The sequence below is a fragment of the Hyla sarda genome, chromosome 1 (genome assembly GCF_029499605.1).
Source record: "Hyla sarda isolate aHylSar1 chromosome 1, aHylSar1.hap1, whole genome shotgun sequence".
Taxonomy (NCBI): domain Eukaryota; kingdom Metazoa; phylum Chordata; class Amphibia; order Anura; family Hylidae; genus Hyla; species Hyla sarda.
The window spans coordinates 110,085,074-110,110,755 of NC_079189.1; the positions used below are offsets into that span (position 1 = coordinate 110,085,074).

Sequence of the window (25,682 nt, forward strand, 5' to 3'; positions counted from 1 at the left end):
TATATATATATATATATATATATAGTGTGTGTGTGTGTGTGTGTGTGTGTGTGATTAATCACACATGCTAGGAATCCATTTCAGATGTGCAGACGTGGGACAGCTGTACATTTTTTACATTCTCTATTACATACACTGATCGGCTATAACATTACACTGACTGGTGATGTGAATAACGCATTATCTCATGCTGATGGCACTTGTCAAGGTGAATGGGGTAGTGCTGCAGGAATTCGACTCCTGTCTAACACTCATTGCCATCAATTTTGTAAACTTGGATAACACCTTTAGGCTGTGTTACCTCATTTGCATTTGTCAGATGCAGAGAGTACAGGGAATATACACAAAAAATGCATGCGGTTTTCAAAAAATGTGTTTACTTTTTTACGTGCATGCTTAGCAGCTGGCAAAACAGGATTTAACAATCTTTCCTTGTCAAATAGTCTGACAAGCCTAGCAATGTTATCCATATTGCAGAGCCAGCAAAGACAATTTAGGTTCCAATTATGTAAACAAAGCCATGCATCAAAAACACAAATGTGGGAACACAAGGCCATATTTATCAAAACCTGTCAAGAGAAAAAGTTGCTGAGTTGCCCATAGCAACCAATCAGATCGCTTCATTCATTTTTTAAAAGGTCTCAGAAAAATTAAAAAAGCGATCTGATTGGTTGCTATGGGCAATCAGCAACTTTTCTTCTGGACAGGTTTTGATAAATCTTCCCCACAGTCTTAAACTGGTCACAGTATAATGGTACGTTCACACGAGCGGATGCCCAGCGCATATTACGCTGTGTATTCACCGCTGTATGCCTGCTCGGAGTGGTAATACGCCGCTACAAGCAGACACACTGAAGCGATGTGTGAGTCGCTGCGCATGTGAGTCGCTGCGCATATGAGCTAGGCCGAGAGCTGTAGCGATGAGCGAGTATACTGCGCATGCGAGGCAACTCGCACATCGCAGTGTGTCTGCTCCTAGCGGCGGATTGCCTCTCCGAGCAGGCATCTGTAAAGGCAGCATACAGTGGCCCTTCAGCAGCGGATCCGCAGCGTAATACGCACTGGGGATCCACTCGTGTGAACGTACCCTAAGGCTATGTTTACACGATGGAATTTCCGTGCGGAATCTGAAATTCCTCCGCTGCAGCAGAGTCCCATTGATTTCCCAGGGATCAGAATTCAGATGTGCCAGATGTTTCTACAAGGAAATCCTCATCCCTGAGTCTGCAGAAAGAATAGACATAGGCCGGCATTTATCATTGTAGGTGTAAGTGAAGCATTTTTCCACACCTTTTTTGTGTGCTGGTAATGTGTAGGAGCACCACATTTATTAAATGGACACATTTTGTGCAGGTCACATTTTCTGAAATGTCACTCTTTACATACACCAAAAAGCTAAGCTAAGTCTGGGCTTTTCACAAAAAGCACACTTCATAAAACGCATCCATATCATGTGTATTGCCAAAATCAGTGGCTTGCAACTTAAAATCAGCAGAAATGTGTAAACCAAAAGGCACAAAAAATAAATAAAAAAATAAAATGGCGCAAAAAAGGACACTTGCGGCAAAACAGCAGCAAATATATAAAAAAAAAAAGAAAAAGGGGGTAATCACATTGATAAATTCCAGCCATAGTCTACTCTTTTTGCAGAGTCCTCACAAACATGAGACGGTGCATTTCCCAGCGGTCCTAGCACCAGTACGGTGGAATGTGGAAATTTTCCTTGCAGACATTCCCCCATCTGAACATAGCTTAACAGTATGACCTTGTTCAGAGTTCTCTCAGTTCCTGTCCATTGGATTATGTTACTAGAGATACCAGGATTACTAGCACATACAGTATTCTTATTATCAGTCACATCTTTTGTATAAGGCCAGGTTCACACCGTGTTAGGGCTTCTGTCAGACTTATCCATCAACATGCGCTATTTTTAGTGAACTCAAAAGCGCGGTCTGCTGCATTATCCAGTCCCCTGAAAAAAGCGTATACAGCTTGGACATTAGTACCCTATGCCTAGCTTTACCTGTATGTCTGTGACAGCACTTATTTGGCTGACATTCAGACTGACATTTAGGGCCCCTGCAAACTACAAAAATTCTGCTCGGAATTATTAATTTTGCAGCAGCCTCCAACAAAATTGGCACTGGACATAAAGCACTATCTTATTGACTGCAATGCAGTTCTGGGTGGATTCTGGCAAAAGAATGAACATGTCCATGTTCTCTTCAGGCCAAGTGTTGCAAAACTGGTTTAAAAGAAAACAATGCAGCTACCGGCAGCAACCATTTAAATTACACCTCCCAATTGTGAGAGGCCATATGGAAAATGTAAGCGGCAACCTGATTGCAAAAGAAAGTGGTGTAGTTGCCCATATTATCAGTTAAAGGGGAACTCCGGTGGAAAAAAAGTTTTTTCAAATCAACTGGTGCAAGAAAGTTAAACAGGTTTGTAGATCACTTTTATTTAAAAATCATAACCCTTCTAGTACTTATCAGCTTCTATATACTACAGATATACTACAGAGAAATTTGTGAAGTTCTTTCCAGCCTGACAACAGTGCTCTCTACTGACACCTCTGTCCGTGTCAGGAACTGCCCAGTAGAAGAGGTTTTCTATGGGGATATGATTCTAATCTGGACAGTTCTGACACGGACAGAGGTGTCAGCACAGAACACTGTTGTCAGATTGGAAAGAAATTCACACATTTCTCTGTTTTATACAGCAGCTAATAAGTACTGAAAGGATTAAGATTTTTTAATAGAAGTAATTTACAAATCCGTTTAACTTTCAGGCACCAGTTGATTTGAAAACATTTGTTTTCTACTTCTTTCCACCAGAGTTCCCCTTTAAGACTTTGTTCACTCTAGAGCCATGACAACCATGCCATATCAGTTTTCATGTAGATACCAGAAAATATTGATAGACTTATTTTTGCCGATAATTGGGTCCATAAAAATTCCATTATTTTTTATGGCAGGAATAATGCTGCAAACTACACTATTCTTGCCATTAAAAATATTAGTAACCCTCATGATCCCTAGAGGCTGGATTCACATCAGGAAAGTGATCTATACCATGCATATATGTTGTAAAACCAGCAAAAAGGTGTTCTAATATATAACCCATATAGATACTTATACTTAAAGGGGTACTCCGGCCCTGAGACATCTTATCCCCTATCCAAAGGATAGGGAATAGGATGTCTCACCGCGGGGGGACCAGCCACTGGGGACCCCCGCAATCTTGTATTCGCCACCCACCTGTTTGAGCTGCACGCCGCAGTGCCAGCTAACAAACAGCCGGGTGGCGACCACGGGGCCGGAGTATCGTGACATCACAACTCCGCCCCCGCGAGACATCACCCCCCGCCCCCGCTATGCAAGTCTATGGGAGGGGGCGTGACGGCCGTCACGCCCCCTCCCATAGACTTGCATAGCGGGGGCGGGGGGTGACGGCACACGGGGGCAGAGTCGTGGCGTCACGATACTCCAGCCCCGTGGTCGCCACTAGTTATGAGCGGCATTGGCCATATTTGAATTTGTGATATTTTGCCAATATATAGACGGATATTCGTCCTAATTTGTGATATTCACGATAAAAATTTGAAATGCGAATATTTGCGCCCAACACTAGTTGCCACCCGGCTGTTTGTGAGCTGGCACCACGATGAGCAGCTCAAACAGGTGGGTGGCAAATGCAAGATTGCGGGGGTCCCCAGTGGTGGGACCCCCACGGTGAGACATCTTATCCCCTATCCTTTGGAAAGAGGATAAGATGTCTCAGGGCCGGAGTACCCCTTTAACGCCGTATACTTATTACTCAATATGATCTACTTCACTGCAGTATTGCATTCTATATTCGTAGTCACTAACACACTATGTACGCCTAATCTTCGCTAGGGGCTCGCTGCGGGTACACTGCTGTATAGGACAGTAGCAGCACTTACCTGTCATGAGAGTGTAGTAGTTGGGATAGGAAAGGCTGGGGAAGTCTGGGGTCATATAATCCACCTTGACTCCATTCTGTACAAGCTTCTTAAAGCCAGGAAGGACTTCAAGTTCTTTGTCATTAATATAATCAAATCTAAAGCCATCAATCAGAAAGAGCAGAAGTTTGTTGCTTGCTAAGCATGGGGCTGCCAGGCTGAGGGTGAGGAGCAGGGCACAGAAAGTTCTGTATGGTGCCATAGTGCAGCTGGATGTTTCCCCACTATTAATGCTGTGAATCAGACATGAGAGCTACATGCTGCTCTGCATAAAGGGATGGGCTTGACTTTGGCTCAGCAGGAACCCTGACAGATTGCCTGCTGCTACAATGTGTAACCCTTTGTGATACAGGTGACTGCTGAGTGTTAGCTTTGCAGGCATCACACAATACTGTTTTGGAGAATTGTCCTCTGTATTACAATAGACCGAGGAGGTGTGAAAAAACTAAAACAGATGTACAATAACGGATATGTCAGGGGTCAGGCTTTGTGAATAGAGATGAGCGAATTTACAGTAAATTCGATTCGTCACAAACTTCTCGGCTCGGCAGTTGATGACTTATCCTGCGTAAATTAGTTCAGCCTTCAGGTGCTCCTGTGGGCTGGAAAAGTTGGATACATTCCTAGGAAAGAGTCTCCTAGGACTGTATCCACCTTTTCCCGCCCATCGGAGCACCGGAAAGCTGAACTAATTTATGCAGGAAAAGTCATCAACTGCCGAGCCGAGAAGTTCGTGACGAGTCAAATTTACTGTAAGTTCGCTCATCTTTATTTGTGAACTTTGAAAAGTTCCATTGTTTTGCAGTTGCTGATAACCCTACATATTGTTGTGTCTGTAAGGGGCCAGCAGACACTTATCTTTTTCATGTTCAAATCAATTTAGGATAAATAATAGAAACAGAAAAAGGGTACAAAAGGAAAAAGTGGAGAGGGGAATATGTGCACCATCCGGTGGGTAAGCTACAGAGGGTGAAAAAAGTATTGAACACGTCACCATTTTTCTAACTAGCAGTAGAAAGGAGTTGCAGCACTCCCAGGTGCATTCAAAGAGGTAACTTTTATTCCATCAAGCAAATAAAGGGCGACGTTTCAAGCATTAAACATTGGGACCCACAGGAAGTATATATGTGAACAAACATCTAGTGAATAATCAGCAATCATTAGTAAAACAATCACATCTCCTCTCAGAGTCAGAAACCTCCTGGCACAACTACTCATAGACAATTCAGATAGGTGCGTATATCAGTGAGCCTCGTGTTGTACTTCAGGTAACCTGTCTAATTCAGGTGGTGCTTCTCGTATATAGTAAACAATAAGCATAAGTTCTATGAAGAAAGCAATAACGGAGCACTCACCACTTCAGGGGCCTGAAGAAGCGCAACAGAGCCATACGGTCGTCGCCCCGTGTGAGCACCTAAGAACCCCCCGCATAGCATCTGGTCCAACTTCCCTGCCCTCAAGCCTTGCCGTCTTATGTACTTGAAGAAAAATAAAGAGGTACCTCTCTACAGCAACTGAAGTGGTGAGTGCTCCGTTATTGCTTTCTTCTTAGAACTTATGATTAGTAAAACAATGTACAGTGAAAGAAATATAACTAATGAAATAGTATACATACATATATATAGGGATCTGACACTGTAACACATCAACTGGCAGATCAGAAGTGTAATTAACCCCTTAAGGACCACGGGTTTTTCCGTTTTTGCACTTTCATTTTTTTCCTCCTCACCTTTTAAAAATCATATCCCTTTCAATTTTGCACCTAAAAATCCATATGATGGCTTATTTTTTGTGCCACCAATTCTACTTTGCAGTGATATCAGTCATTTTACCCAAAAATTTATGGTGAACAAAAATCATTGTGCAACGACATGGAAAAAAAAAACACAATTTTGTAACTTTTGGGGGCTTATGCTTCTACGCAGTACATTTTTCGGTAAAAATTACACCTTTTATTCTGTAGGTCCATACGATTAAAATGGTTTATATAGGTTTAATTTTGTCGTACTTCTGGAAAAAAAATTTGAAGAACGGGCTAATTATTTGCAACGTGATCTGAAGTTTTTTATCAGTACCATTTTTGTATTGATCGGACTTTTTCATTGCTTTTAATGCATTTTTTTCATGATATAAAAAGTGACCAATAATAGGCTATTTTGAGGACAAGCGGGGCTCTGTATACCGAGGACAAGTAGGGCTCCGTACAATGAAGACAAGCAGTGCTCTGTACACTGAGGACAAGCGGGGCTCTGCACACTGAGGACAAGCAGGGCTCTGTAACTGAGGACAAGAAGGGCTCTGTACACTGAGGACAAGAAGGGCTTTGTGCACTGAGGACAAGCGGGACTCTGTACACTGAGGACAAGCAGGGCTCTGTAACTGAGGGCAAGAAGGGCTCTGTACACTGAGGACAAGAAGGGCTTTGTGCACTGAGGACAAGCGGGACTCTGTACACTGAGGACAAGCGGGGCTCTGTACACTGAGGACAAGCAGGGCTCTGTACACTGAGGACAAGCAGGGCTCTGTGCACTGAGGACAAGCAGGGCTCTGTGCACTGAGGACAAGCAGGGCTCTGTGCACTGAGGACAAGCAGGGCTCTGTGCACTGAGGACAAGCAGGGCTCTGTACACTGAGGACAAGCAGGGCTCTGTACACTGAGCATAAACAGGGCTCTGTACACTGAGGACAAGCAGGGCTCTGTACACTGAGGACAAGCGGGGCTCCGTACACTGAGGACAAGCAGGGCTCTTTACACTGAGGACAAGCAGGGCTCTGTATACTGAGGACAAGCAGGGCTCTGTACACTGAGGACAAGATGGGCTCCTTACACTGAGGACAAGCTTGGCTTTGTACACTGAGGACAAGCGGGGCTCCTTATACTGAGGACAAGCAGGGCTCTGTACACTGAGGACAAGCGGGACTCTGTACACTGAGGACAAGCAGAGTTCTTTGTCTAATGTCCCAGTACAGGTACATGGTCCTATACTACCTGTAGGCCCTGTCAGGTTGAGTCCCTCAATAACATGGGGGCTCCCCGGCAGGGTCTCCCCCTGTTGTCTCCCTGTTGGTATAATAAATGTGGTGTATGGCATTTTAAAAGCATAGACAGGATCCTTATGTCTAGATAGTATACAGAATCTGTGGAGGTCTCAAGGACCTGTGAGTAAGCCTGTCACGTGTTATGTTATGCAGTTATATGATTGGTTGTAACATGTACTCCCAGAGAGCACAAGCTTAACCTATGACCCACAGCTTGACCAATGGGCTTTAGTCCAGCCCCCACTATATAAAGGGGTGGCCATCTTTAATTAGCTATCTTGGAGCTAATCTGAGAACAAGTCTTTACTGAGGCAGCAAGCACCAGAGGCCTTAGAGTCAAGTGATCAGCATCTGGAGTACCACAAATGCTACAAGTCTCTCCTGTAAGTCTAGAAGTCTATGTCTGCTGTCACTACAAATAGTAAAGTCCTGCACAGTCAAGTCAAGTCTAAGTACAAGTCAAAGTATTGGTCCAGCAAGCTGCGAGGTCCTCTGGGTACTGGCCACCTCTCTTTGAATTCTGTCCTTAGCTGTGAAGATAATTACACCTGTCTTCTACTCAGTAAAGCCTCTGTTTAACCATAACTGGTTGTGGACTCTTTATTCACTACTAGCCCCTGGGATAGTGAAGAATACGGGAGTGTGGTATTCCAGAACCCAAAAACCACACTGGCATCACGAACACATAGGGGTTAATACCATCCGACCACCGGGGTTAATAACATCTGATCCCACCACTCTGACCGCAACACCCGTGGTCCTGCCCTACAGTGTATACACAGGTGGTTACCACATCTCTATTTTGGCGTCACGGAACAGGATACTGGTGTGTGCTTTAACCATTCAGTCACCAAGTCAAGTTAAGCCACCCATTTTCAGTATATGTGTGGTGTCCCGGTACCGTATTGCATACCGTACCTTGTATGGTGGTCCCCAAAGTCAGAGTTAATACGTTTAGGTAGAGTCCCCCAGGTGGGACAGCCCCTAGTCGCCACTTTTCTTTTCAAATTTTGTAATGTTTAAATGTATATATTTAATATAATGTATATTAGTATGCTTACCTTGGTAGCGTCGCAGGACCTTCGGTCATGCGACTATGTTAATTCCTCTATAGTATTTTGGAGCACCTTTGGAGGTCCTTGGGTCACATGATTACCCATAACTCTTTGTACAGATAATTGACAGAAGTATTGGACCAATTAGCTTAAGGCCAGCCCCTGCCCATATAAGGGAGCTGCAGCCAATGATCGCTCTCTTGGGTTCCGGACTATCAGAGAGGACAGATCCGTGCAACTTGCAAAGACAACCCTAGGCCTGAAGCCTGCTAGCCTCAGCGTGAACTCAAAACGTGAGTCTTAAACTGAATCCCCGCTAAAGCCATCGTGACTGCTGAACCTCAACTAAATCCCCTAAATCCAGCCGAATAGCGCGTTTCAGTCTATGGACTCTAAAACGCTTAAGGTCCCAACCACTGTCAATATCCAAGAGACTTTGCTTGTACAGAGACTGTTCCGGTTATAAAGCTTGCATACAATCTTCAGTAAAAGTTCCGACTGTTTTCAGCAAACTCTCCGGTTGTGGACATTCAATTATTTCATACCTCCCTATCGCTCTTGGGAAGGGTGGCGGTAGGACAAGCATTACAGAGGAGCCCTCATCATGGCGTCACAAATAGAAAGGGTTAAACAGACCCCATTAAAGTACGGCACAGCTACACCCCATATACCCTACACCCTCAGGCTACCACATAGCTTTTTGGCATCCTATGAACAGAATACGGGTGTGTGCCTACAGCTGTTGCCACCGTTAACAGAGTACTCCCCCCTATGTAAAGGACTTTATTAATATGCTGCAAACCACCATTTAAGTGTACGGAATTGTGTGTATGGTGTTGTGTGCAGAGAGCGCACGCGAAAAGTAAGGGGGAGGCGAAAATTTATTGGCTGCAGAAATGTGTAAAGTGAGAAGTGAATACATGTTACGATCCTCTGGTCCGGTCAGTGAGGAAAGAGTCAACCTGCTGCCGGAGAAGCGCGCGGAAAAAGCCTGCGCTGCGCCCCGCCCCGCCCCTAGGCGTGGCTACCAAGTAAATGTATCGCAGCCGAAGGGGCACTTAAATTCACTGCTGTTGTTTCTGGGGGGACCGGAAGTCGGGGCTGCACCGATGATGTCCTTCCGGCCGGCGGCCATTTTAGAGGAGCCCATTATAAAAGGAGCCCTGCACGGCGACCTCTTCAGTCTGCACAAGGAAGAGATGGAGAGTACAGACATGGCGGAGAGCAGCGTTCCACGTGGCGTGAGCACCAAGATGGCACCGGAACAGAGGAAAGTTGTGGCGGTCACAGCCCAACTATTCCACGACCTTGCCGACCATCTGCAGCAGTTATCATTGGATGAAGAGGGGGCCTGCAATCTTCCCCCATTGCCCGATGATGACGATGACTGGCCGGATACCCCTCCAGGGGAAATCACTGGGAAACCTGGAGCATCTTCACCTGTGAGACTGTCCCCTCACCACCGGACATGGGGTTCGTGGGCTGAGATCCCGACGGAGGAGTCTTCTGTAAGTACTCCATCAGAAGCTGCATTTTCTTCCTCCACCAGCCCTGAGCCAGAAATACCCCTGTCTGCTTTGCCAAGTGCATGACCGCGCTCACCAAGATTGCAAAATGGACCTTTGGGGATGAACCCGAAATGATCCAGTACATACATAATGTTCTCCAACTCCTACCTGGGAAGTCCCTCCCACCGGTCCCTAAGGCACAAAGGGAAAGGTCCGTCAGGAGGCCGAAATGGCCGAAGTGATGGAAAAGCTAAAGGCCCGACACTGAGAACTTTATGCCCCCAAGCATGTTCATCTGCCTCATGAGGAGAGGATCCGCCACCAAGAAAACACCAAAGAAATGGAGGCACTCTACATTCGCATGTGGGACTATCCCCGAGAAGGGGAGAAGCCCTTGGAACATCGCAGAGCAACAGTGGCCAAGTTTGACAAGGTCAGAGGTTACGGTACCCTCAATGATTGCCACACTGGCTATACCATCCTCGTAAACCGTTGAGCTGTCCAGAGGCCTTACATCAACCCTGGAGGTGGGTGAAATAGTGGAATACACACACGTCCAGGGCCTGCGAGGAGAATGGGCTGCCGCAGTCACCAGAACAGCAGCTCCAACCCAGCTTCCTTTCAAGTATTTTCCATCCACTGATTGGGAGGCAGACCCCTTCCAGCTGAGGTCGAAATGGCCTGCTCCTGATGCCTCCACCTATGAGCCTGAGGAGGAGTTTCTACAGCAGCAGCCAATTCCTTCTGTTTCCAGAAAAGTGCCCAGGTTTACTCTTACCAAAGAGGTGAGGCCTCAACTGCGGGTACCAACAACAGTGCCTAGGCCTACTCCCGGCGAGGAGGTGGGGCCGAATCAACCAGCACCAACTATTAATCTTAACCCTACAGTGTCACACTCTACCCTCATTAATGTGGTGTGGGAAAGCCACATCATTCTTTGCCTGTTTGTGATCTTGAGAGGGATAGAGGATCTAGAAGAGGAGCAGGACGTCATCACAAGAATTTCGTCTAAAATGTGACACTTATCTCTTCTTCAAGTTTTGTCTTCACAGACTTTTCTGCAATGTTTAAGAAGTGTGCCTAGCAGGACTATGCTAAGACTGTTCCAGTTGAAACCGTAACCATCAAGCTTTTGTGCCTGGTCCTTAGAGCAAGAGACTCCTAGTGGTCGAAGATTCGTAAGTGTGTGCCCGTCTAAACTGGGCTAGCCGTGATCTGTGGACTCTTAGTGCAGGTGGACTGCTGATCCTTGCTCGTCTGTTTACATGTAAATACCTCAACAGTAATGTAATATTTTTTGCTTGAATTGCACTTATCAGGTGAATGCACTTGAACCCTGTTGTAGTGTCTAATAAATGTTTATGCTAAGGTAACTAAATGTAAATGGTTATTGTACACAAAATTTTTTTGCTTCATGCACGTGTACACAAAAAGAAAAAAAAATTTAAATAATAGGTGTTGTAGTAGTTGCTAGTAGGGGCTCTCTCAGCTCCTCTGGGAGTAACATTTCTGTCACCCACCATCTCAAAGGTCTACACAAGCGAAACTACCCTTAAGGTACCAAGACTGACCTTTCATGTATTACTGGACACATAGTACCTCAAACTAATCACTCAAGTGTACTTACCTCATGTAAACTTAGTACACCAAACCACAAAGATATCTCACACTCAAGTAAACGCTTTAGGAATTGTAGCCTATGTCATTTTCCAATTCCTGCCACTGTTGTGTACACTAACTGTTCTCTTCTTTCTCTTACATGTGCGAGATGCCCTGCCCGGTCAGTAGGTGCTCTTGCAAGCTAAAATAATACACATAATCAAAAAGGTAACCTAGGTAAGGTTTATCTGTTGTGTTCTAGGGATAAGAGCGTGTAGCCAATGGACCCTAGTAGCTAGTTTATTGGTAGAAAGCCTCAGGCAAGCCAGCAAAACCGTCAGTGTACTAAACAGGTAACTAGTGTGGCAAAAATGTCTAGTGAGATTCAAAAATGTCAAGTAGGATGTATCTCATGTATAGTAATATCATCCTGTTACTGAATTCATGAGCCAAGTAATCCTGTTAATGAGTTTACCCATGCATTTGAAAAGTTATGCCCAGGACTGTTATAAAGTAACCTTCACTTCGTCCCTCTGTCTTAGGGGACAGACGTCGAGGCCAACTTATTTTAAGTAAGGGGGTTTGTGGTGTACCGGTACCGTATTGCATATCGTACCTTGTATGGTGGTCCCCAAAGTCAGAGTTACTACGTTCAGGTAGGGTCCCCCAAGTGGGACAGCCCCTAGTCGCCTCTTCTTTCCTAATTTTATATGTATCTATTCAATAATGTATATTTAATATAATGTATAGTATACTTACCTCGTTGGCGTCGCAGGACCTTCGGTCATGTGACTATGTTAATTCCTCTATGGTATGTTAGAGGACCTTTGGAGGTCCTTGGGTCACATGTTTACCCATAATTCTATGTAAAGGTTGTCACGGTCTGGTCAGATGGTAGGAGGTGGATCCACTGGACCAGAGGAGAGATGGCGTGGGCCGTACCAGGGGAACGGAGTCTAAGGGATTACTGGTTTTCACCAGAGCCCGCCGCAAAGCGGGATGGTCTTGCTGCGGCGGTAATCCCCAGGTCGTTCCACCCGGTAGCGACTCAACTCCTCTGGTTGCTGTGATAGACGCGGTACAGGAGGGATAGGCAGAAGCATAGTCAGACGTAGCAATGGCCAGGGCAGGCAGCACAGGTTCTAAGGCAGTAGTCACGGGCAACGGGTCGACAACAGGCAGGGTAACACTGGAACAACAGGGAGCGCTTTCACAAGGCACAAAGATTCGGCAGGAGGCTGTGGGAGGAGAAGGTATTTATAGGCAGTGCACAGGTGAATGCCTAATTAAGTCCAACCAGCACTGCCTCTCACAAACCTTAACCCTTAATAACCACATTGGGCCAGGCACCAATCACGGGTGCACTGGCCCTTTAAATCTAAGAGTTCCTAGAGAGCGGGGGCGCACACAACGAGACGCTGGAGCGCTGCCTGGGGACACATGCTGTGAGCGCTCCGAGGCCAGCAGGGGGCCCGGAGCACTCAGCATAACAAAGGTGATTGACAGAAGTTTTGGACCAATTAGCTCTAGTCCAGCCCCTGCCCATATAAGGGAGCTGTAGCCAATTATCGCTCTTTTGGGTTTCTGCTCTCGTGGGTGCCGGACTAGCAGGATGGATCTGCACAACTTTCAAAGACACGTTAGGCCAGAAAACCTACCGGCCTCGGCCTAAACTAAACCGTGAGTTCTAAACTAATCCCCGCTAAAGCTAGCGTGACTACTGGACCACAACTAAATCCCCTAATTCCAGTGGAACAGCGCATATCAATCTCCGGACTCTAAAACGCTTAAGGTCCCAACCACTGTCAATCTCTAAGAGACTTAGCATTTATAGAGACTGTTCCGGTTATGAAGCTTGAATAAAATCTTCAGTAAAAGTTAGAACCGTTTTCAGCAAACTCTCCGGTTGTGGACATTCAATTATTCTATACCTCCCTATCGCTCTTGGGAAGGGTAGCGGTAGGACAAGCATTGCAGAGGAGCCCATACCCTGGCATCACGAATAGAAAGGGTTAAGCAAGCACCCTTAGTAACTGCACAGCTACACTCCCATATACCCTACTCCCCCAGGCTGTCACAGTAGTGATCTGAAACATGTTGATATTGCCATATACATGTTATATAATAGTCACAAATAGTGTTACATCTCATGTACACACACAGAACAGCTTATCCTGAATTTTTTTTAAATTACAGTTACCCTCCTTCAAGCTTGCAAACCAAGATCTCATTTAATGACAGTGGCCATTTAAAGGGGTACTCCGCTGCTCAGCATTTGGAGCAAACTGTTCCGAACACTGGGGCCAGTGCCGGGAGCTCGTGACGGCATATCCCCTCCCCCTCAATGCAAGTCTATGGGAGAGGGCGTGACAGCTGTCATGCCCCCTCTCATAGACTTGCATTGAGGGGGCGGGGTGTGACATCACTGAGCAGCGGAGTACCCCTTTAAGACAACCCATGTAATAACAAATGGCCTGAGAGTTAAGATGTCTGTCAACTAGTGCAACATATCAATCTATATGATATCCCTGACATCCACAGCTACAAGCAACACGTGTACTGGAACGGACTAGAGAACCTTTCCTTTATGTGTACTTACATACTTAACTTACAGTCTTTATGTATATGTAAAATCTTATAACAAAGTTTATTCAGATATTAGTAGCTTTTCCTGTTTCCGATGAAGGTCACTGTCCAGCTCTGTAATAACATTTTTCAATGTGTGCTTTTATAATCTGATGCCTTCCAGGCAGAGTATAAAAAGATGCATTCGATATTCTCATGAGTATTAATTAGAGAGAAATACTGTGCAAACCACTCTGAAAAAAAAAAGTTGTCGAATTCCAATTTCTCGCAAATTTCAGAAGGCGTGGATTTGGGTAAATAACTTTTTAACACATCATATTTTTTTCAGCTGTTTTCTGTGCCCAAGACATTTATCTGTTTAGTGCATTTCTATGAATATTTTAAAGTGACCTTACTTTACCCATCCCTACAAAAATAAAGCTGCATCTTTGTCTCACGAGCTGAACATATCCAATAACTTACATTTATTATAGGAACCTCTTAAAAAGTTCATTTATGAGGAGAGCAGAGAACATTTAGGGAGGTTTTTAGGCGAAAAATGTTTTTCTTAAATTATGGCCAGGCTGCCGCTTAGAGAAAAATATATATACTTACCTCTCTCCGTCCCATGTAGCCTCTAGTAACAATCTTTCCGTATTCTGCCACATTCCACTACCTGGTGCTGGCTCGACAAGTCAGACTGCCAATCACTGGCTTAGATGGGACTGTAGGATGGGACCGCTGTGGCCAGTGATTGGCTACGGGGAAATGTCTTGTGCCGACCCTAGCACTCCGTCTCTGGTGAACTTCACTTCAAGGAAGTAGAACTTTGCAGGGACTGGGAGCAGAAATACCAGAGACTACAAGGGGGCCGAGGAAGGTAAGTATTTTTCATTTTGTTTAAGCAGGCAGCCTGGCCATATTTTATTTACTTATTTATTTATTTTTAAACCCCTTTAACAAAGCAATTTATTATGTGATGCTGGAAAGCTTAATTGGAGTTGAGCTTTAAGTAGAAATTTCCTACCATTAAGCTGTTACTCAAAGGTGAGATAAGTCTGTCAGAAGAGTTTCTGTTCTGCTTTCTGAGTGTTTGAGGTAAAAGCAAGGGGAGTGTCATAGACAGGGTGACCAGTTTTGGGACCACTGTCCCTATGTCCCAGTTTTAGCTGATCGCTGCTCTTAAAGTGGCCATGACTCATGCTGCCTGATTTTAAAAAGCATATATGCCAGTATATGTAAGTATATGTGTGAACGGAGATAGCAGACGTGCCACACACAAGCATGTCTGCTACATCATGAAGGTGATGTTGTGCTGAAGGACATCAGAAGAACAGAAGAACATGTGTCCGGAACAGTAAAAACTGCTTTAGCTTTGGTGCTACACTGCTCCTCTGCTCTGGGGACCAACTCCATAGCAGAAGATCTCGACCCTGGACCGGAGGAGCTGTGGAGCACCAAAGCAAGGCAGTATGTCTGGGGACTGAGAACACAGAGAGGGGGGCCTAAACTATATAGGGGTACAGAGAGGGGGCCTGCAACTATTTATAGGGTCAATATAAATGATTGGTGGAAGTTTGTAAAGAGGTGGTCATTACCCCTTTAAGCTTTTATTTTAACCTAAAATAAAAGCTTAAAGGGGTATTTTGTTGAAAAACTATTTTTTTTTTCATATCAACCGGCTCCAGAAAGTTTAACAGATTTGTAAATTACTTCTATTAAAAATCTTAATCCTACCAATGCTTATTAGCTGCTGACGTTTAGTTGTTGTTTTCTGTCTGACAACAATGCTCCCTGCTGACACCTCTGTCCATGTCAGGAGCTGTCCAGAGCATGAGAGGTTTGCCATGGGGATTTGCCCCTACTCTGGACAGTTCATAAGATAGACAGAGTTGTCAGCAGAGAGCACTGTGGTCAGACAGAAAAGAACAGCTCAACATCAGCAGCTGATAAGTATTGGTAGGAGTAAGATTTTTTTAATAGAAGTAATTTACAAATCTTCTTAACTTTCTGGAGCCAGTTGATATGAAAATTTTTTTTTTCATCGGAGTACCCCTTTAAGCTTTTATTTTAAGAGCTTATCTGGGCAGCAAGGTTTATATACATTTGCTCAGGGATTTGGTAGTTGAAAAAAAATAAACACACACACTCTGCTACTTTCCTCACTTCCATGCTGCGTCTGGTTTTATGGTGCTCCAGTCCTTACTGTGCTCCACTTCCAGGTTCAAGGATGTGATGTCACAGGCCCACTCAACCAATTAGCTACCAAAGTGCGGTCCAACCTCAGCCACTGATTGGCCGAGCAGTGAAATAATGTCCCCAAACCCAGAAGCCCAACACAGCAGCACAGTTAGCTTATTTTGCATATACATATGCAGGTACATAAAATTGGGACCTAGCACTTTTTTTTAAAGACTGAAGCAGGTAAATGGTGAAAGTCTGATCTACCTTAGAAAAAGCAATAAAATTAGATAATGGAGATATTGTATAATTCATTCAAACATACCACAAACTATCAGTCTGCACCACCTCAAAGTATTCCCCTCCCTGTTATTGTCCATTCAAAGGAAAACTGTTAGGAATTTTTAGGCTCCACCATTGTGTTATACCAAATGGGAACAGGTTTGTAAAGACGCACCTGTAAGGACTACACAATGCACTTAAAATACACTTACCTATTCTGACGTTCATAAGAGATTTGTTATTATGGTACTGTTCTTGCAACATTTGGATTTCTTCTAAACACCTGACATATAGTTGTTTTTATCATTATTATTATTGAAATAAAATATATTTTAAGTGGTTTCAATGACTTATTGGCCCTGACTTACTATTGTAAACCTGACATGTTTTGTTGGGTTGTGCGCCAGATTCTGGCACATTGCACCAGAAATTCTGTCTGCGCCAGAATTGAAAAAAACAAAAAAACAACTACCGTATTTATCAGCGTATAACACGCACTTTTTAGGCTAAAATTTTTTAACCTTAAGTTTATGTGCGTGTTATACGCCGATACACCACCAGGAAAGGCAGGGGGAGAGAGGCCGTCGCTGCCCGCTTCTCTCCCCCTGCCTTTCCTGGGGTCTAGAGCGCTGCTGCTGGCCCTTCTCTCCCCCTGGCTATCGGCGCCGCTGCCCGTTCTGTCCCCCTGACTATCGGTGCCGGCGCCGATAGCTAGGGGGAGAGAAGCGGCGCCGACAGTCAGGGGGAGAGAAAGGGCAGCGGCACCCATTGCCGGCGACGCTGCCCCGTTGCCTCCCCCCATCCCCGGTGGCATAATTACCTGGGTCGGGTCCGCGCTGCTGCAGGCCTCCGGCATGCGTCCCCGGCGTCGTTGCTATGCGCTGCACGGCGCGGCGCATGACGTCAGTGCGCCGCGCCGTGCACAGCAACGATGCAGGGGACGCACGCCGGAGGCCTGCAGCAGCGCGGACCCGACCCAGGTAATTATGCCACCGGGGATGGGGGGAGGCACCGATAGGCAGGGGGAGAGAAGCGGCGCCGACAGCCAGGGGGAGAGAAGGGGCAGTGGCACCCATTGCCGGCGCCGCTGCCCCTTCTCTCCCCCTGGCTGTCGGCGCCGCTTCTCTCCCCCTGCCTATCAGCGCCGGCACCGATAGTCAGGGGGACAAAACGGGCAGCGGCGCCGATACCCAGAGGGAGAGAAGGGCCGGCAGCAGGGCTCTTGCCCCCTGGAAAGGCAGGGGGAGAGAAGCGGGCAGCGACGGCCTCTCTCCCCCTGCCTTTCCTGGGGGTGCATCGTGGTATACACGCACCCTCATTTTACCATGGATATTTGGGTAAAAAACTTTTTTTACCCAAATATCCTTGGTAAAATGAGGGTGCGTGTTATTGGCCGGTGCGTGGTATACCCCGATAAATATGGTAACTCTCCATTTTACTGAAAAAACTAGAAAAATCCCAACATATTTACTAAGGTTTCCACAGAAAATGAGGTGGAATTGAGCTGAGGAAAACCCGACAGATCAGAGCTTGTGTAAAAAAAGCAAAGTGTAGGGAAAAGTGGAAAATGTAGGGAAACCTTAGTAAATACTGTGGAAAAATCTGTTGGGAAAAAAAAAAACCACAAAGAAAACTACACTCCACTCTTAGTAAATCAGGGCCATTGTCTTTTATTTGGTGTACATCATACCTATATAGTTTAATATAGTGGTCCAATTTTCAATTTCTAATCTATGCCAGTATTGGGTCATCGTGATAAAGTGACTGACATCCTGACATCTACTTCTAATCGACCATCCTAGTTTTGCATACCCGATTGTAGTCCTGATGAAGGGGGCTTAGTGGCTCCTCAGAGGAGTTACACTATATTAGTCTTGTGAATGAGATATATTTCTTTTGCTTCTTTTTGGTTCTTGCATCATCCATTTCTATACTATAAAAAGTTGAGTTGGTATAATTGTTAGTTACCTGTCATTATCCTAATTTTTTTTTTAACTCCCAGTTCTTTATCGTGCAACACACATGCTCCTAAAATCCAAATCTGAATACCAAGGTTTAAGACTTTTGTTTCTGTTCAACTCTGTTTCAGTTCTACATTATTTAAACCCACTTCCCACTCCCTCCCTCATAAATATATATATTACTCACAGGTTGTATTTTCCTTCAAACTAGTGGAAATCCTAAGGCCATGTTCACACCTCGGAATTTTCGATTTCTGAACCTGTTCATTCTTTTAACGGACTTAACAGAATGCATATGAGACGGCGCATTCCCTTGCAGTCTCTGGAATGTCAGCACAGAGATTTTCCATGCGGACATTCCAAAGTGTGAATATAGCCTAATACTACTTGACAATTTATTTTGTCGCGTCTGCCCAAGGTCCGTGGAACGCTGTATGCATTCCATAGGGTGGACTTGACGAATTTGTTACTGCGTCGGGTCCGGAACTTGGAAAAAGTGCTCAGTGGGTGTCTCATCCAGCTAAGGAGATCTGGATTGTGATGCTTTCAGCGTTCCACGTGAGGGAGGAGGAGTGAACTTTAAATAATGTATATAAGATGCCGTTTTGTGCCTGTATATTATGCCTGAGGAAGGGGGGGAGGACATTTGAACCCCCAAAAATGCATTGCAGACGTCCTAGTTTATATATGTACTAGCTGAGTACCCGGCGTTGCCCGGTTTTTCCTTCCTAATCCTTTTTGGGGAGGAAAATCCACAAAGGAGGAAGCTTTAGAATTCATATCCAGTCCTCATATATTGTTGTCATATCCCAACCCCATATCCCGTCCTCATATCTCAACCTCATATCCCGACATCATATCTCAACCTCCTATCCTGACCTCCTATCCCGACCTCCTATCTTGACCTCATATCCTGTTCTCATATCCCGACTTCATATCCTGTGCTCACATCCTGACCTCATATCCCGAACTCCTATACCGTCCTCATATTCCATCCTCATATTTCAACCTCATCTCCCATCCTCACATCCCGTCCTCTTATCCCATCCTCATATCAGACCTCATAATCTGTCCTCAGGTGAGACTGATTTGTGATGAAGATATTGTAAGTTAAAAATAGAAGGGGACGTGGCTTTGTGGGACTGGGGGTGATTTGCAAGCCAGACCGGTGCACATAAAGGGTAGATAATAAAAGGGGTGGGGCTTAAATAGTGGGTGTGTCTTTGTGAGATGGGGTGTGGCTTGCAAGCCGGACTGACACATTCACCAGGAGATGCAGAGCGGAGCTTGTTGAGTAAGGTAACAGAAGTCCCATATACTTGCATGGGACTTAGAAACAAAAATCCATCTTTTATATAAGGGTGTAGGTAAGGGTTATTTAACTATCATATTTTTTATATGACATATAAGTAATATGTGACCAGGTATTATTGAAATATCTCCAGCTGTAAGTTATGTGGGAACATATATTTCCTATTGATTTGCCTGGGACTTAACCCCTTAAGGATGTAGGGCGTACCTGTACGCCCAATGCCCGGTCCCAGTGTTTAAAACAGGGTCACACCGTGACCCCGCATCACACCAGGTCGGTCCTGGCTGCTATTCATAGCCGGGACCCTGGGCTAACAGCGTGCGGCACAGACCGTTGTGCCGCGCTCTATTAACCCTTCAGACACGGCGATCAAAGTTGACCGCCGCGTCTAAAAGTGAAAGTAAACGCTTCCCGGCAGCACAGTCGGGCTGATCCGGACATCGCGATAAAATCGCAATGTCCCGATCAGCTAGGACGCGAGCGGAGGTCCCCTTACCTGTCTCCGCCGCGCCGCATCGGGGTTTGATTGCTCCAAGCCTGAGCTACAGGCTTGACCAATCGAGCCCCTATCTCGCTGAAAAAAAAAGTTAACAAAGGTCATTTAGCCCCTTCTCTAATAAAAGTTTGAATCACCCCCTTTTCCCATAAAAAAAAAACTGTGTAAATAAAAATAAACATATATAGTATCGCCACGTGCGGAAATGTCCGAACTATAAAAATATATTGTTAATTAAATCGCACGGTCAATGGCGTACAGGCAAAAAAATTCCAAAGTCCAAAATAGCGTATTTTTGGTCACTTTTCATATCATGAAAAAATGAATAAAAAGCTATCAAAAAGTCCGATCAATACAAAAATGGTACCGATAAAAACTTCAGAACACGGCGCAAAAAATGAGTCCTCATACCAGCCCGTATGCGAAAAAAAAAAAAAAGTTATAGGGGTTAGAATATGAGAATTTTTAACATATAAATTTTCCTGCATGTAGTTATGATTTTTTTCCGTACTATATAAGTAGGGTATAATTTTAACCGTATGGACCTACAAAATAAAGATAAGGTGTTATTTTTACTGAAAAATGCACTGCGTAGAAACGGAAGCCCCCAAAAGTTACAAAATGAAATTTTTTCTTCAATTTTGTGTAACAATTAGTTTTTTTTCCGTTTCGCCGTGGATTTTTGGGTAAAATGACTAATGTCACTGCAAAGTAGAATTTGTGGCGCAAAAAATAAGCCATCATATGGAATTTTATGTGCAAAATTTAAAGCGTTCTGATTTTTAGAAGGTGATGAGGAAAAAATGTAAATGCAAAAACGGAAAAACCCTGCGTCCGTAAGGGGTTAAACAAAAACCCTGACCCTCACAAATGGGGGTAGTTAAGGGTTAAATTAACTATACTATATTTTAAGTGGACATATAAGTAACATGTGACCAAGTATTATCGAAATATCTCCAGCCGTTTGGAAGTTTTGCTGTAACATATATTTCCCATAGACTTGTATGGGACTTTAAACAAATGGGGGTGAGTAAGGGTTAAATTACCTATCCTATGTTTGCTGTTGACATATAAGTAACGTTTGCCAACTTTCATTTTAATATCTTCAGCCGTTTGGACGTGATGCTGGAACATACACAGATACACACACATTGGGGGAGATTTATCAAAACCAGTGCAGAGGAAAAGCTGCCCAGTTGCCCATAGCAACCAATCAGATTGCTTCTTTCATTTTTGGATAGGCCTCTGCAAAATGAAAGAAGCAATATGATTGGTTGCTATGGGCAACTGGGCAGCTTTTCCTCTGCACTGGTTTTGATAAATCTCTACCATTGAGTTTATATATAGATTACTTTGTTTTTTCATTTTTACTTCATTGTTATATTAAATCATTAAATTGAGAAATCCATGTCCTCAGATTGAATCCATTGTGCCTCTAACCGAGATAACCAATAAGAACAACATTTTGGTCTATTATAGATGCTTACCTTGAGGGGGGAGGTGTCTGGCTGGTGAATCGGCAGTCCCCCCTAGTGAAGTTAGTTTAATATAACTAAAGTTTGGTTTTGTCTTCATGATTTATCCTTCCCCTGAGCACTGGTGGCGTGGTTTTTCTTTTTCTTGTACATTGTTTGGAAGCCCAAATTGCTATCTACAATTTGTGGGATCTGCCGTGCCCTCCATACCCCACGGAGTGAATTCTGGGAGAAGTAAAGTGTTATTATATACCTTGAAGGCTGATGGGTGTCATGGAGCATCACTCTTGGAATTGGGTGAACTTCCATGTGCACCAGGTGAGTCTACCTATTGTTGATTCGTTTACATAATTGGATTTGGAATGAGCGCTGACTGTTTTTGATTTATATTTTATTCTAATACTACTTGAGGCACTGTGGTTTCTGGCTATATTTATAAATATCCTGAGAGATTAATCAAAACCTGTCGCAATCTGCCAGTCACATATTATAGAGTAGGATATTTTTGGCCTCGGAGTCCAGTGGGCTGGGCCTTACCTCTGATTGATAACTATGTAAGCACACTCCAACAAGTAAGACTGTTAATTACTAAGTAGTACTGCCCAATGGACTCCTAAGTTACAAGGTATATTTTCCCCCTAGATGATATCGGGTATACATGTATGCCCTTGCTGTCTGGGACTTAACGCACCAGGGCGTAAATGTACACCCTGGAACGATAAGTGACTATGAAGCAAGGGCAGGAGGTTTGCTTTCTTCATAGATGGTGAGTGACTGCTACTTTCAGTAGCCAAAACAAAACACAGACAGCGCTCAGTGTGATACCATTATCAAACGGCATAGGTGTAGTAAAGAATCTGCTCACCACATCTAGTTACACTCCACCAAGTGTAACTATGGATAAAAGTACTGGTTTGAGTGCCGGCAGCCACTCCACGTCCAAATGTAATGTATAAGCAAAATGTATCCTCCAATGGGTCGACGGGATTCAAGGCGCTGGACACACAGAGTGAAGGGATCTCAAGTTTAATTACCCATGATGCAACATGTTTCACAGTAAAACTGCTTCATCATGCCTGATGAAGAAGTTTTACTGTGAAACGCGTTGCATCATGGGGGATTAAACTTGAGATCCCTTCACTCTGTGTGTCCAGCATCTTGAATCCCGTCGACCCGTTGGAGGATACTTTTAGTACCACTCACTGCAAATGATGGGGAGTGGCAATCCCGACACTCCCTGTTGTTAATCTTTTAGATGCAGTGATCAATGCTGATCACAGCGTCTAAAGTGTTAAATCCCACTCCACTCAGGGTGCTCATCGGACCCCACGAAGTGATCGCAGGGGTCTGATGAGCAAAACTAGGCTGTATCATTGGAGCACCGATCACACTGTATAATGAAATGCAATAGGCATCGTATTATACAGTAAATGCAATCTAGTGATTGCATATAAAATCAGCAGAGAGCTCTGTGTTCCAAAAAGAAAATAATTTCCTCTGTAGTATTCAGCAGCTAATAAGTACTGGAAGGATTAAGATTTTTTTAATAGAAGTAATTTACAAATCTGTTTAACTTTCTGACACCAGTTGATTAAAAAAAAAAGTTTTACACCAGAGTACCCCTTTAAGGACCCAGGGCACCCATGGGAATTTCGGTCCTCGACGAGCGCCGGGCGGGGACCGGACCAGGATGACTGCTGATATCTATCAGCAGGCATCCCGTGCAAATGCCCAGGGGGGTCCTGAGACCCTCCCATGTTGGCGATCGCCGCAAATCGACAGTGAATTCACACCGACGATTTGCGGCGATTCCGGGTCATACGGGTCTCCGGTGACCTGGAAAATAAGGGGGATCGGGGTTGTCCAAGACACCCACGATCCTCCTGAAGAACTAGGAGTGAGATGGCAAGGGTGCCACCCCTTCTATCTCTGCTATTGGTTGTCACCGACCAATAGCAGATCGGGGGCGGGGGGAGTTAAACTCCGGAGAAAAACTTTTTTTTTTTAAATCAACTGGTGCCAGAAAGTTAAACAGATTTGTAAATTACTTCTATTAAAAAAATCTTAATCCTTCCTGTACTTATTAGCTGCTGAATACTACAGTGGAAATTATTTTCTTTTTGAAACACAGAACTGTCTGCTGACATCACGAGCACAGTGCTCTCTGCTGACATCTCTGTCCATTTTATGAACTGTCCAGAACAGCATATGTTTGCTGTGAATTCGGGTAGAAAAACAGACATGGTGCACATCTACAATCTTATATAATGATCTGATTGCTTCTCAGCATAATATCAAAAACTAACAGGTTGTTAGTATACATTTTTGATCAAAAAGTACAAGCCCACTCGCCACGTCAAGGCCACCTATCCAGAGTGGGTCCCTAACGTCCCTAGCATAAAATGGCGCAGCACCAGGCGGCGACCACCACCGCCGCGACGCCAATGCCCACAGGGGGGAACGACCCACTGGCAGAGCAGCCCCAATGCCACTCAAACCAGTCCATGGGCCGCACCCCCCCGCAGACACGGCAGCAACGGACACCGCACAGCACCACACCAGAGTGAACAGGGATGTAATAGCTCACTTACCATACTCTCCCAGTCAGACTGGGAGGCAGCTAGGAAAGAAATGGCCCATGTGCAGCTAACTACTGCTTATATAGGGTTGGGCTGAGGGGGTGGGGAAGAGTGCAGCACATGTTAAAACAAAGAAAAAGGAGGGGATAGAAATCACAGTGTGAATTCGGGTAGAAAAACAGACATGGTGCACATCTACAATCTTATATAATGATCTGATTGCTTCTCAGCATAATATCAAAAACTAACAGGTTGTTAGTATACATTTTTGATCAAAAAGTACAAGCCCACTCGCCACGTCAAGGCCACCTATCCAGAGTGGGTCCCTAACGTCCCTAGCATAAAATGGCGCAGCACCAGGCGGCGACCACCACCGCCGCGACGCCAATGCCCACAGGGGGGAACGACCCACTGGCAGAGCAGCCCCAATGCCACTCAAACCAGTCCATGGGCCGCACCCCCCCGCAGACACGGCGCCACGGCAGCAACGGACACCGCACAGCACCACACCAGAGTGAACAGGGATGTAATAGCTCACTTACCATACCATACCATAGCATATGTTTGCTATGGGGATTTCCTTTTACCCTGGACAGTTCCTAAAAATGGACAGAAATGTCAGCAGAGAGCACTGTGCTCGTGATTCAGCAGACAGCTCTGTGTTTCAAACGGAAAAGAATTTCCACTGTATTATTCAGCAGCTAATAAGTACAGGAAGGATTAAGATTTTTTAATAGAAGTAATTTACAAATCTGTTTAACTTTCTGGCACCAGTTGATTAAAAAAAAAAAAAAAAAAAGGTTTTCACCGGAGTACCCCTTTAAAGTTTGTTTCCCCCGTTCTGCCCACCTACAGTAGTGTGGGCAGAACAGGGGAACCGTCGGTGATCGGCGCCAGAGGTCCACTTACCATCGGCAGCGACGGAGGCGACGCTCAGTGGTGGTGATTGGCGGACGGCGATGATGTGCTGCAGACTAATGAAGCCAGTGAGTTGGCTAGCAACATCTGGAGGGCTACAGTTTGGAGACCACTATATAGTGGTCTCTAAACTGTAACCCTCCAGATGTTGCAAAACTACAACTCTCAGCATGCTATTTGGGCATGCTGAGATTTGTAGTTTTGCAACAGCTGGAGGGCTACAGTTTGGAGATCACTGTACAGTGATCTCTAAACTGTGGCCCTCTAGATCTTGCAAAACTACAACTCCCAGCATTGCCCACACAGCTTTTTGCTGTCTGGGCATGCTGGGATTTGGAGTCTTGCCACATCTGGAGGGCCACAGTTTGGAGATCACTGTGCGGTGGTTTCTAAACCGTGGCCCTCTAAATTTTGCAAAACTACAACTCCCAGCATGCACGAACAGCAAACTGCTTTCTCACCATGCTGGGAGTTGTAGTTGCGTACCTCCAGCTGTTGCATAACAACATCTCCCAGCATGCCCTTCGGCGATCAGTACATTCTGGGAGTTGTAGTTTTGCAACAGCCGGAGGCACACTGGTTGGAAAATAACTTAACTGAAGGTTTTCCAACCAGTGTGCCTCCAGCTGCTGCAAAAGTACAACTCCCTGCATGCATGGTCTGTCAGTGCATTTTGGGAGTTGTAGTTTTGCAACAGCCGGAGGTTTGCCCCCCAGGTGAATGTACA

At 44.9% G+C, this 25,682-nt stretch overlaps 1 protein-coding gene across 3 annotated transcripts in view; it reads right to left on the reverse strand.

Annotated features, from left to right (window-relative positions):
• The window catches only part of ENPP6 (ectonucleotide pyrophosphatase/phosphodiesterase 6), a 68,138-nt gene extending 46,338 nt beyond the window's left edge, over positions 1–21,800 (reverse strand). Inside the window, exon 1 of one of the 3 annotated variants that reach the window (XM_056551695.1) lies at positions 21,712–21,800. In XM_056551695.1, the coding sequence (XP_056407670.1) occupies positions 21,712–21,733 (22 nt within the window). In that variant the 5' untranslated portion in view covers positions 21,734–21,800. Of the gene's footprint in view, positions 1–3,946; positions 4,231–21,029; positions 21,138–21,711 lie in introns of those variants that run through there. The other 2 variants (XM_056551691.1, XM_056551690.1) reach the window with 2 other exon arrangements.
• Positions 21,801–25,682: the final 3,882 nt, after the last annotated feature.